Here is a 12,489-nt window from a genome sequence, read left to right as displayed (position 1 = left end):
AAAATAAAAAATCATTCAAAACAATCAAATAATATGTAAACCTTTATTTTTCATGATCATATTCTACATACTACAAATTACAAGACTTTTAGTGATTTATTGTTAGTCGTCCATTTTCTTTCTACATATCGGCATTCTGTTCCATCTTGAATTATTTCTATCCTAATCTATTACATATTACTGCATTTGGTATAAAACATTTTGCTGCCATATCTTTGGTTATAATTATTTAGACTGTATAATTTTTATTCACATATGTTTTTTTATTTTTTACAAAAATATTAAATGTTTAATACAGTATTTGTTCACCCTCTTGTTTAACACAGTAGCACATCAAAAATATCTATATACAGATGAGTGGACGGAAGTTAAACCCTCAAAACATTAGTATTATACTTAAACATACCATTAATTACATACAATTAAAACATTATATTTTCCACCTGGTAATGCATACATTTTACAATCAGTCTTGAAATTATAATTAATGTATTAGATAAAACACAGATTTAAATGTATTATTGAATAATTTCCGCTCCATTATCATAGCCCAGGTATGTGGCCATCTGGTCCCCTTAATATGTGATGCCCACAGATAGGAAACTTCAATTGAAATCAAGATTTCCAATGTTGCATTGAAACACGCGCAATTCCGTACATACCTGTATATTTTTGTTACAATAAACACAATCACAGTAAACAAGAAAATACCACTTATTCATCAAGTTGGTTTTTATACACATTTTATATATAATGGTCATATCAATAATAATTTAACTGCTTTATATTAATAGGTTTTGTTCATAATTCATTGTAGATTAAAATAATTGATAACATTTTCAGGATCACATAAAAATATATCTTTAATTTATTGTGTCGGTGAACTTTAGGCATCAATGGGTTCGCAGATCATTGGTGTCAAATACTCTGTATGTCGGATTCCAAAAGAACATTGCGGTGGTTGAGGTTTGTTTATATACACCTATTTAAAAAAAATGGAAAGAAAATCTTTAGTATTTAATTCATTGACGTAATAAAAGACATGAAATGTGGATGGAAATATTCTTTACCATCTTGCACCCTTCCCTATGCATTTAAGGAAGTGATTAGTATGTTTCAACCTAGTATAACTTATTAAGAGGATACTGGACCTAACAAAGTATCCTCTTAATAGGAGTGACCAAAAGCAGGAGTTCTGCCATGTGGTACTCGGCCAACAAGTTAAATTTGGTAACATTTAGTGGCTAAAAAAGTCCACAACATTTTAAGAGAAGATACAATAACATAACATTCAACTAATACCAAACATTTAAATTATAATGAAAAACTAAAACAAATAATTCACATTGTGGTTATAATGCTAAACCATCACTTAAAATGACTTTATCATGCATAATTGTTAGTAATGAGTAAATGGTATGACTATATAGTAGTAATAAAATAGTTCACTTTAGTTTTAAGCAAGCATAATTGTTAGTAATGAGTAAATGGTATGAGCTATATAGTAGTAATAATATAGTTCACTTTAGTTTTAAGCAAGCATAATTGTTAGTAACAAGTAAATGGTATGACTATATAGTAGTAGTAGTAAAAATTCCACTATTTGTTTTTGTAAAATCACCTAGAGGATCTGCCGGTCCTTTACATCTATATAAATGGTTCAGTATCTATATATAACTATCATATTACTGTATTATTAGAAGAGTATTAAGTCATCTATTAATTACTGACAGACAATACTGTCAACAACACATTTCACCATTGTCCAAAATATTCCAAACCATTAGCATTACTACTGCACAATTACAACACAATACTCCTTTGTCATCATGTAAGTCATCAGACAAACCAATTTAATAAAACTCTATTCATTGCAGCTACTGGTTGCTAATGGGCTATAATGTAAACAAAACAGAGTACTAAGAAATCTTTTATACAATTTTTATATAGTGTAGGATTAGATAATTCTGTGCCTTTTCCAAGTCATTGATCATACAATTATTTACAATATTTGTAGATCATGGTTGGATGACAAATAAATAAATATGTTCTTTTTTTCTTAAAATTCAACCTTGACTACACTGTCGCCAAACTGTAGGTCTAAAATATTTTTATTTTACATTTCGAGTATTAAATCAGTGAATACATTATGCTAAGGGGTGCATGAAAGAGCTAAACTTAGTAATTGTTAAATAATGTAATGACAGAAATAGACAAACCACAATAAGCCAAGTGAACTAAAAATAGCAAAATGTAATCAATTAAAGATACACATTATGAATGCATTCCTAAAATATAAAAACAGGTACAATTTCAAAGTACAGCAAAATCAACAATCAATCAAATCATAAGAGGACAGTGTATCTTTAATGTGAATGATTAAACCACTAGCTGATGAATCAACATGCAATTAACAAAGACACATAAGTACTGTAAATGATTAATTGCTACGGAACTTTAAATAAACATGATTATTTTTCTTTTTAGTAAGTCATTAGTCACCACAACACACAAATGAAAAATGTAGTAGGAAGAATAAAACAAAGAAATGAGTTAAAAGACAAACTGTTGAAATATATAGCCAGCACTAGGATGAAATGAAATAAAAAGACACACCAACATCAAACTGCTAAAATGAATCACTTACAACTTATATACAACAATTCCAAGCCCTCAATAATCAGAGCATTCCACAATTAAAGGTGCTATATAATCTGAATGCCTGATACCAAATGAATATGAAGGAGCCTTTTGTTTACTTCCATTTTGTACCTGTGAAAATTAATTTTATTTTTGTCGTTCAAAATATAAATTTTTATGAGATTTGTGTTCATAAATCTGTCAGCATCTATAATAAAAAGACATTATTAATATTACCTTATTTTATTATGTTATAACAAGGATACTTTATTAACTTTCAGCAGTTATAATTTTGTCTCAACATGTCTGTATCCAAACTCAATTCACATTATCATGTACAATATTATTGTAGTGTTTGTGCTAGCAACAAATTATGTGGACCAGCTGTAACATTTTAACTTCTCATTTTAATTAAATTTTACTTTTTAAAATTAATCAAATAGAACTAGTGCGTATACTGTACCTTCTCTGGACTGTGAGCTCCTGGTCCAGGTTTTCTAGTTGAGTCACTAGGCAATTGATTACGGCCAGTCATTGAGTATAAAGGAGCCTTGTTTTTATAAATGCTAGGGTCAGATACACGATATGTTCCAGGCCCGGGTGTTCCTTGTAGATCTTCATCAAAGCCACCGATCTTACTCCTTCCTGTCATTGAATAAACTGGGTTTGAAGGCTTTGCGATTGACCGTCCTCCAAGAATTGCTGGAAGTGTGTACGAATTCGGAGCTGTGGAAAGAAATTGAGATTTAAATATACCTAAAATATAATACGTCATTCTTACAATAACATAATGATATATTTTGTCTCGCATATTGTGCAAATTAATTGAAAAGGGTTGGGGTTGCTTCCAAAATTGCACTCCTCCAACTCCTTTAAGTATAATGAAATGTAATTTTAATAAACCATAGAGATATTGTTGCAGTTTAATATAATCTATTATCTATGTAATTACTAATTTATAATTAATTACCAATTTGTTTATGACCGAAGAACTTGCACTTTGATACTTAAGTGATCTTACCTGGTGATTTGTCAAATTTAGAACCTCTTGTTCGAGACGCTAGAGAATAACATGGCGCTGAAAAGCGTGTTGATCTACCAGCCTTTTCGGGTGAATAAGTTCCAGGTCCTGGAGTACTGAAGGCTTTTTGGTCTTTTGGTCGACCATATAGAGAATAGTGAGGCTCTCCGCTCCTACCCCGATTATTGAATCGGGGATCTACTAGGTATGCTGGCCCTGGGCTGCAATGATCACTAAAATTGTGATGGCGTACTCCAAAACTAAATGCAGCAGCTTTATGTTTCCTGCTATCATGGTTCTGAATACCGGTAGACCCTGGTAAAAGATAATTTCCTGGCCCGGGGCTGTTAAATTTTGCAGCAATCATTTGACGTGGACGACATGGCTCCCAGTTTCCATTCATCTTTATTGGCTAGCTTAGGCTGAAACGTGAAAATTAAAATCAAATAAAAATATATGGACAACTAATTAAATTGTTCAAATTGCGCATAACACTATTTTTAAAAAGCTGTGCTAGCCTAGCCTATATGTGCTAAAACAAAAGACTTGAAAGAATTTTACAATTTTCTATCTTCTTAATATTTAGGAGTAGCCTAAGCCCTAATTTATTAAAAAGGTAGCCTAGGCCTAGTCTAGTTAGAAGTAGGCCTTAGTAGTAGGTAGTATAAATAGTAAGTTTTAGTAGGAAGGATCAAGTTTGGTCACTCACACTGACTAACCTAGTTTTGTGGGATTGAAGCCTGTGGATAAAAGAATATAGGCCCTCCTCTTAGGCCCAGATACAGTGTGTTATACAATGATAGGAAGGAAATCCAATACTTTAAACGATTACTGATATACATGAATTATGCAGTAAGAATAAGTGAATAGATTCGTTTTTACACGGGTTGTCTAGACCGGGTGTAACCAGATGCCTACTCTCTTCTCTCACTCCAGCTGCGCCATCATTACAGAAACAGTACAACATGCTGCAGTCAAGCATGATGAAACTTTTACTTTGTAATATTAATTATTATGTTCAAAACAACTTAAATAATATTAAATACGTACAACTTTAATACAACACAGTCATACAAAATAGGCCAATATAGAAGTAAACTCACCAAATGTATAAGGTATCTATTATTAAAGTAAATGTAGACTTTCGTATGCTCGCACCTCTACTTCCCTACAGAAGATAGCGACAACTAACAACAACTCTGTGCATGCGGAATAAAGAGATTCACACGTATCCAAGCGACCATAGCAACAAAACAAGACCGGCTACCGACCGGTATCCAACGAAAATATAGCGTCTAAGCTAGCTCCACCCACTAACCTCAATGTGTACAGTGATTGGATAATTTTATCACAAGGTAAATTTATCGTGATTTAATTGGATATAATGTATGACACTTTGGGTGAACTTTTGTTTGGTAGGGTTGTTTATGCGGCGACAATGAAAATACCGTATATAATTTTTTTTTCAATAAAACCACGACATATTACCTTATTTAAAATATTTTATTTGTTATTTTATTTTTAATTTATTACTTATAGTAAAGTAAACTGCTCTGAGTATTTTTTACATTTATTAAACTAATGTGTATACCAAACCAATTGAAATAGTAAAAATGTGTCTTTTATTCCAAAACATAAATAAAATAGTGACTGGATATGGTCAAAATTCATCAATGGATACCAGTTTGTAAATCACTTCTGCTTTGGATTAAAACAGACTTTTTTGTTGCTTATCGCTGCACATGCCTCTTTTCTATAGAAACCAAGCTTCAACAAAATTCCGATCCACCTTGAAAAGTCTAACTAACAATAATGCAGCTTAGTCATACACACAGCCATGATTACTTATAGATATTATAAAAGAGACGCACAAGTCACGTTAAAAGTACTATAATTACATTTATTATAAAAATGAAGTATGTAAAGAATAGTATTTTACTATATGAATGATTAAAAGAACTACAGTGTTTTTGCACAGTAAAATGGTTGTAGATTTTATATCCTCATAATGTAAAAATGTGTTAATATCGTATAATATAAAGTGTTTATTTCTGAAACATACAAAGTACTATGTAGTCCACTTCAGGTTATATGGCTGGAGCCACAGGATATAATTACTAAGCTATATAACTCAAATATAGAAGGTGAAGTGGTATTAGGATAAACATGGACATGCTTATTTATATTACCTTAATAATTAATCAACAAAACAAGTTAATGGCAGGAGTAAAACAATTCTGATGTAACAAAACATTGACAGATGGATAATCTAAATACTGTAGTTAATAAAGCACCAACAAATGGAATGAAAATACACAAATTATGTGAACTAACTGTTTTTTTGTAAAAAATGACATTAAAATACGGTATAATGGATTCTAAAAACAATGTCTGTATTAATATAAAATGGGGAACATAATAACAAAATTATGTTCTTAGCTACATGATCAAATTTTAAAACATACTGCTTAAAATTGTTATGACATATATCAAAAAGCGTACAATTTTAATTGAAGATATTTTTTGTGACAGTTGGATTATCAAAATACATTTCTCTTAAATATCTTTTAAAAGATAAAAATGTTATGTTGATAATTTAAAAATATTTGTATACAATCAGCATTTTGTTACTGGTAGATTTACTTTAACAGAGAAAAGAGAAATAAAGACAATCTTTAACAGCTGCTATCTAATTTATGTAATACATAAATTATAACCAGTGGCTGTGGGTAATTAATCAGAAATCTGTATTTAATGGAAACATTTCCTTGTAGTCTTTGTAATCTGGAATGTTGAACATTGAATAAATGAAATGCAACATTAATTAACATTTAGTTAATGATTTAGTACTTTTTATCTAAAATCAGAATGCTTTGAAATTAAAAGTATGAAACAATAAACAACTCTGGTAATATACACTAATCTAAAATGCTATCTACATAGTTTTATCTTAACTATTCTATACTTAATTAAACAGCAGTCTTTAGTTTACCCTGGTACAGTATAAACATACTGCTAATAGTAGAAATGTAAATTTAGTTATTTTTTGTATACTGTACATTGAGACATGAATCGTATTTGACCGTGATTATGGAACAATGGATATAATATGTTACAGTTTGACATGCCACATATTTTTTAGTATATTGTGAGGCTCATACTTCTGTTGACCTTTTTGCCTATCAATCGTGAACTTCTAGAACCGATGGGTTTAAAAAATGGGCATGTTGTCTTCTCCTCTTCTTTGTTGGCATTAAGAGCTTCATTCAATTCTCTGTAAAAGTACAATAAATATTAATTTTACTGCATTTTCAAAGAAGCATGTTTTGTTTAAAGCTAAACTTACACAATATGCGTGTAAGAAATCTATTCACTTTATCTTTTGCTTAACAACAGAATATTAACTATACCCTTTTCACACCTGCAAAAGTAAGTAAGTAACCAAGTTTGCATAGTGTGAAGACAACTTTGTGGTAAATCTTACCGAGGAGAGGTCTTTTTTTTTTTTGTTCCGAGATGTCTTGAGTTGTTACTGCGAGCATGTGTATTGCCCTGGTATTAAACAGACCAATCATAATAATCAAATATGTTTTCACCGTTCACACTTGCATATATAAAAACGTGTAATAAATCAGCAGATCAAATCTGGTTACAACTTATGCAGGTGTAAAAAGGGTACAATACTGATATATATATAATAAAAAACAAACCTTGATAGTACTGCATTTTGGAACTTGGCTGTGTTTAGCTCTTGCTTTAGCCTAATTAGTGAAACATTCTGAGGACACAAGAGTGGATGCTGCATGATAGCTGAGGCAGATGGTCTCATCTTTGGGTCTGGGTGAACCATCATCTGTTTATAACAAATAATAATAACAAATTGTTTGTTTATTTTTAATACTTTTTTTAACTAGTCAGGATTCTTTTTATTGAATTGTTTACTATTAATATTATTGAGTTTTGATATACATTTTTGACAATTAAATTTCAGAAATTAACCTCCGAAAGAACTTACCTTTAAAAGATTATTAAAATCTGTTGAGTACTGCGAAAGGTAAGGCAATTTCCCTTGTCGTATTGAATGCCATTCAGGCCCATTTTTTGGTAGTGGACCCCCTTTGCCTGCAACAAATATCGTCAGCGCTAACGAGAAGATATCAGCTTTTGGTAAATGCGAGTAATCCTGAAAAAAAAAAAATTAAGTTAGACTGTCATTCATATCAGAACCACTTAAATTTGGATTAATCATTTTTAGTTACCTACAATTTTCAATTTTTATATAACATGCTTACCTCATGTAGTATTTCATTCGGTAAATATCGGACGTCTCCCTCTTCTACTTTAGGAGTGGTTATTGATGTTACATGACCTAAGTCACCTGTAAATATTTAAATCAAATTTATAAATATGATGAAAGAAAAGTTTGATACTCAAATTGACATCAATCATTTCTATGAATAATTTGAAGTCTTTTCATCAAACAATCTTACCAATTTTATAAATGACTCCATAATCATCAATGATCTGTTCAGGTGATAAACACTCGTTCTCATTTATGTCACTCTCCTCTCCTTCATCTAAATCATTAATTTTTTCTTTACGCGAGATGAAGATATTCCCTATAAAAAGGATAAGCAAATTGTTAGACATTTTAACACATATTTGTATTTACTAATGAAGAACGCTATAGTCAGCAAAAATAAAAGTATTATTAAAATCATCACAGCTGTATTTTACCTGGTTTAATGTCTAAGTGCACTAAGCCTTGTGAATGAATATACTTGAGTCCCTGTATGACTTGTAATAGAAGCTGCTTTAGCTCTACTTCTGTTACATTCTCAGTCTTCATACAATTTGCCTGAATTTCATCAGCTAAACTTCCACCTTAAGATAAAAAAAAAATCACATTAAATTAGCAATTAATTAATTTATAAAGCTAGAATCTTGCTAAAATTAGTTTCAAATAAATTAGGCAAACAAAATTTAAAACATTGTAAGATACCTGCAGATAATGTCCCAACATAAGTCAAAGTCAATTATTAGGACACAATGCTTTAAACTTCAATCAAATTAATTTTGAAAATTTGCATGGAGATTATAATTTCCTAAATTTAAATCATCAAATCAAGGTTAGACAAGCTGTTACAACTTTCAACGGAAATTAACAGTTACCTTGCAGGTGGGGAAGGGTTTTTGAACTTGTAAACTTAACGGCTCTAATAATACCCAGTACAGCTGTTACCAACTTTAAAACAACAAAATTCATATTATAATACATTCTGACTTTATTACTATTTTTTGTGTTACAGTTACACACAGGTTAAGGGACCTGACTCAAAGGCCAGGTGCAATGTGCAACAGCTGGGCTACTGTAGGTCGACAAGGTACTGGTTAACTTCTCGTCCTCTTCAGGTCTAACATTGTTTCTATAGGGCTAGTATTGTTTCAAATAGGCATAGCATTTTTCACTTATTCTATTACAATGATATTGTTTATAAGCCGATTTTTGTAATAGATAGCTTTATAACAATACAAATATTCCGATTAACATTCGATTGAAAACAGTTAATTGCAGCTGCAAAATCTAGGCCCACTTTAGTTTGCATGCCCTGGAATGTCTCGTATTCATTCAAGTGGAAATAATGTAATTTCACTTGTACTAAAAGCGTGAAATTTGCCTCTGGCGCAGGTCTACAAAGGTTTATTTACAAACACTGGCAAATCACCATCATAACATGATACAAAATAAGTTCAAATGCCTAATAGTCAATTAACAAAGATGGTTAATAACCTTGCTAACGAGAACAATGAACTATTTCATCAAGAACTAATAAAGAAAGAATGCAATTAGGTTTATTTAACCTACAAAACATTATGTCAAGTAACAATTAATCAATGAATGTTTTTGATGTGTTCATTGAGCTGTGCAAAATTAAAACTTTAAACAAAAGGTGAATCAAAAATAAGTTTCTTTATTGGCCATAATAATGCATTTTTTTCATTGTTATGATTTTGAATAGAAAAATTATGAAAAACATATTAGAACAGAGCAAATTCTCACAATACTTATACAGGATTAAGGATTGGAATGTACATAGAAAATAAGCTGCCACAGCTATACAAATTAACTAAAATGTCAAAAAGCTTACAGAAAGAACTTAACTTTTAAAAACCTATTTATTTCAAATGATTCAACGTAACAAAGATGGCTAAAATTATTTGATATACTGTACTCACCATTGCAATATTCATTCTGTATTAACATATGATTAGCCTCAGACCATGCTGAATAATACCGCACTACATGTCGATGTGTGCCAAGGACCGCATGAGCATAAACCTCATTTAAAGCCATTTGTCTGTCAAATGCAATGAATGTTTGGTTAATTTAGTGCTTCATGTTATCATTAATTAAATGGAATGGTATTTAGGTGCATTGTTAAGACAATTGTTAACCGAAGCCCGTCAAAGCATTCTGCAATTTTAAGTACTGTTCTTGTAGCCGTCCTCTTCTGATGACACATGGCTGTCATTGACGGATACTAACTAGTATAAGTTGACATCACTGCTGGTGTACTCGAGATCTACGTTTATACCATGCTATACACTTTTATTTTAATTAATATAACATTGAGAATAAGAGCTACTGTACATTATTTTTTAGTTGTAAGAAAATGAACTTACTCAATAACAGAACCAGCAAGAGGTTGTTTTGACTTCTTAACTGCATAAAGACATCCATCCAGTTTATTTATGCATTTGAAAACAGATCCAAATTCACCAGACCCAATCTTACATAATTCTACAAACTCTTCTTTATACCTAGAGATGTTGCTTTCTCGTAATGCTAATCTCTAGAAAAACAGAAGTTATTTATATGAATGTAAATGACAATTGTATTTTTTTGTTGTTGGTTTCTTTTTTATTTCTTTTTAAATTCTAAATATATTATGTTTTATCTTTATCTGATTTTTTTTAAAGCCAAAATATTGACAACCTTTTTTGGAGATTAATAAATTAAAATTGGTCACTGGCATTATAGCCTTCATTTATAATTAGGAAAATTAGGCTTTCTTTTTTTATGTGGTTGTGATTTTTTTGAAAATTGTGTACAACTATTAAGTCCTGTATTAACAATAATAATTACCTTTGGTGGGTTCATCTCCATATCATCATCGGAATCACTTTCTGTATTATTGAGGATTCTATATAAATAAGTAAACAAACCAAAGTTAACAATTTTGGTAGGTGATAATCTTTATTATTATCACTGATGATACTGCAGTGCTGATGCACTATGTAGCAATAGGTGTGATAATACAGATAATAAATGAGTCATACTTGACACAGTTGGTTGGATCCAGTTTTTATTGTCAATACTGTACCTGAATATTTACTCTACTGTAAATATATACATATACGTAATTATATACTCATTCCTTACTTTGGAAGAGCACAGCTTTATAAATATTACAACAGTATACTATTAATAATATAGCAACTGCTCTGGTAGCATAGTTTACAGACAATTTGTTTTTAAAAACACACACACATTATAATCTCTTATATTTCAGATATTATATTTAGCTAAGTAGTATCATGAGAAGGATGTCATACAGTACATATTAAATAGCAAATTCAACTTTAAAAGTGATATACAATACTAACCTTTTTTCACGTTTCAATCTTTTCTTGGTAGCACTTTGCATTATTGCATTTGGTGTAAATGGATTTACATTGGCAAGTGGTTTTCTAAACATTGTTTTGCTCACTGCTGGCACTGTCTGTGGTTTATCGTTAATTGGACTATTACGCTGTCCACTAAATAATCGCCCAACTAGCCCACTGCCACCATTGTTTGTCTTTTTAAGATGACCCAATCTTGATGATTTTCTTAGCAAAGACTTTGGTGTGTGAGGTGTATCGAATAGTCTTAAGTTCCTTAGATCTTTGTTTGGAGGAGACGTACTACAAGGTGTTGCGGGGCGATTAGACTTAATCAACATGGGACTCTGTATACCCAGACCTGAAAGACTGCAGGTTGGGGATTTTGAACGACTCGGGGTTCCCCCATTCCAGTAATCCACATGTTTTGTTAAGTTAAACTGCCTTCTCCTTGGACTACTTTCTGGCGTAGCAAGGGTGGAATCCCAAGATGTATCTGTATCCATATCTAGAAAATCTGAGCCTGGTAAGGACGAAAAACTGGCATCCTCACAACCACTGAGTGAGCCACCTCGCACGGACTGACCACGGCGATGCAAGCCTGCAGGAAAGCTTGGCACATCTTCCTCGTCATACGAGCCTTCTTCGCCATCACTATCGTGGAACGTTAGGCGTTGGATTGTTGGAGATCTATGCATAACTAGAGAATGGCACGTAGACATTATCTATATAAATGCAACCACATTGATTTGTTGATTAGCTTACCTGAAGACAACTAGTTAATTTAAAAGTTACAGATTTAAATTAGCACAAACTTTATCATGAGTTTCAGATTCAATAATTATTCAGAAAATGGCGCGGCATGACTACGGTTGTTTGGATTAGCAATCTCAACCAATCAGAGTCGTTTAATAGTGTGCGTCATAATTAGGTTAACCATATTTGGGGATGCTTATCTGTAGGCGTAGAGGGCAGTGACAGCGTTTAAAATGACTCATCCCACGTCCCAATAAACTTACAATGAAAAAAATCATTTAAAACAAATTCCAATCCTGAACCCATTCAAGGTTGTTGTCAAAACCAAAGAAAACAAATGCAACTGTTCTACAATACAACACATACGTCATACTGGGCTTATGTCATTTTTGACACTATCCGGAAAT

At 31.5% G+C, this 12,489-nt stretch overlaps 2 protein-coding genes across 3 annotated transcripts; both read right to left on the bottom strand.

Moving 5' to 3' along the window:
- Window positions 1-24: 24 nt before the first annotated feature.
- Window positions 25-4,918, bottom strand: LOC144843386 (ciliary microtubule associated protein 1A-like). 2 transcript variants are annotated; one of them, XM_078700174.1, is made up of 5 exons: window positions 4,765-4,918; window positions 3,662-4,083; window positions 3,104-3,366; window positions 2,648-2,772; window positions 25-982 (listed from the first exon to the last, which is right to left on the bottom strand). In XM_078700174.1, the coding sequence occupies exons 2-4, from the start codon at window positions 4,062-4,064 to the stop codon at window positions 2,674-2,676; spliced, it is 765 nt and encodes a 254-aa protein (XP_078556300.1). In that variant the 5' UTR covers window positions 4,065-4,083; window positions 4,765-4,918; the 3' UTR covers window positions 25-982; window positions 2,648-2,673. The 2 variants fall into 2 exon arrangements, with proteins under 2 accessions (XP_078556300.1, XP_078556305.1); XM_078700179.1 differs by lacking the exon at window positions 2,648-2,772.
- A 617-nt stretch (window positions 4,919-5,535) lies between these two features.
- LOC144843138 (wee1-like protein kinase 1-A) lies at window positions 5,536-12,208 on the bottom strand. The gene is made up of 10 exons (XM_078699866.1): window positions 11,330-12,208; window positions 10,809-10,866; window positions 10,346-10,515; window positions 9,899-10,020; window positions 8,399-8,545; window positions 8,152-8,280; window positions 7,954-8,039; window positions 7,677-7,844; window positions 7,372-7,514; window positions 5,536-6,935 (listed from the first exon to the last, which is right to left on the bottom strand). Exons 1-10 carry the CDS (start codon window positions 12,046-12,048, stop codon window positions 6,800-6,802), a joined length of 1,878 nt encoding a protein of 625 aa, XP_078555992.1. The 5' UTR covers window positions 12,049-12,208; the 3' UTR covers window positions 5,536-6,799.
- Between the last annotated feature and the right edge of the window lie 281 nt (window positions 12,209-12,489).

Source organism: Antedon bifida, chromosome 1 (assembly GCF_963402885.1).
Source record: "Antedon bifida chromosome 1, ecAntBifi1.1, whole genome shotgun sequence".
NCBI classification, from domain to species: domain Eukaryota; kingdom Metazoa; phylum Echinodermata; class Crinoidea; order Comatulida; family Antedonidae; genus Antedon; species Antedon bifida.
Note: the sequence above shows the minus strand (reverse complement) of the source record. Positions and strands in the feature narration are given on the sequence as shown.

Excerpts from the sequence above, each read along its gene's own strand:
- LOC144843386 (XM_078700174.1), bottom strand. The coding sequence starts at position 4,064 with ATGAATGGAAACTGGGAGCCATGTCGTCCACGTCAAATGATTGCTGCA. Across the intron at positions 3,367-3,661 it reads TAAATTTGACAAATCACCAG|CTCCGAATTCGTACACACTT; the intron begins GTAAGATCACTT and ends TTCTTTCCACAG. Across the intron at positions 2,773-3,103 it reads GAGCTCACAGTCCAGAGAAG|GTACAAAATGGAAGTAAACA; the intron begins GTACAGTATACG and ends TAATTTTCACAG.
- LOC144843138 (XM_078699866.1), bottom strand. The coding sequence starts at position 12,048 with ATGTCTACGTGCCATTCTCTAGTTATGCATAGATCTCCAACAATCCAA. Across the intron at positions 8,546-9,898 it reads ACAGAATGAATATTGCAATG|GTGGAAGTTTAGCTGATGAA; the intron begins GTGAGTACAGTA and ends TTTTATCTTAAG. Across the intron at positions 6,936-7,371 it reads CAAAATGCAGTACTATCAAG|AGAATTGAATGAAGCTCTTA; the intron begins GTTTGTTTTTTA and ends GTACTTTTACAG.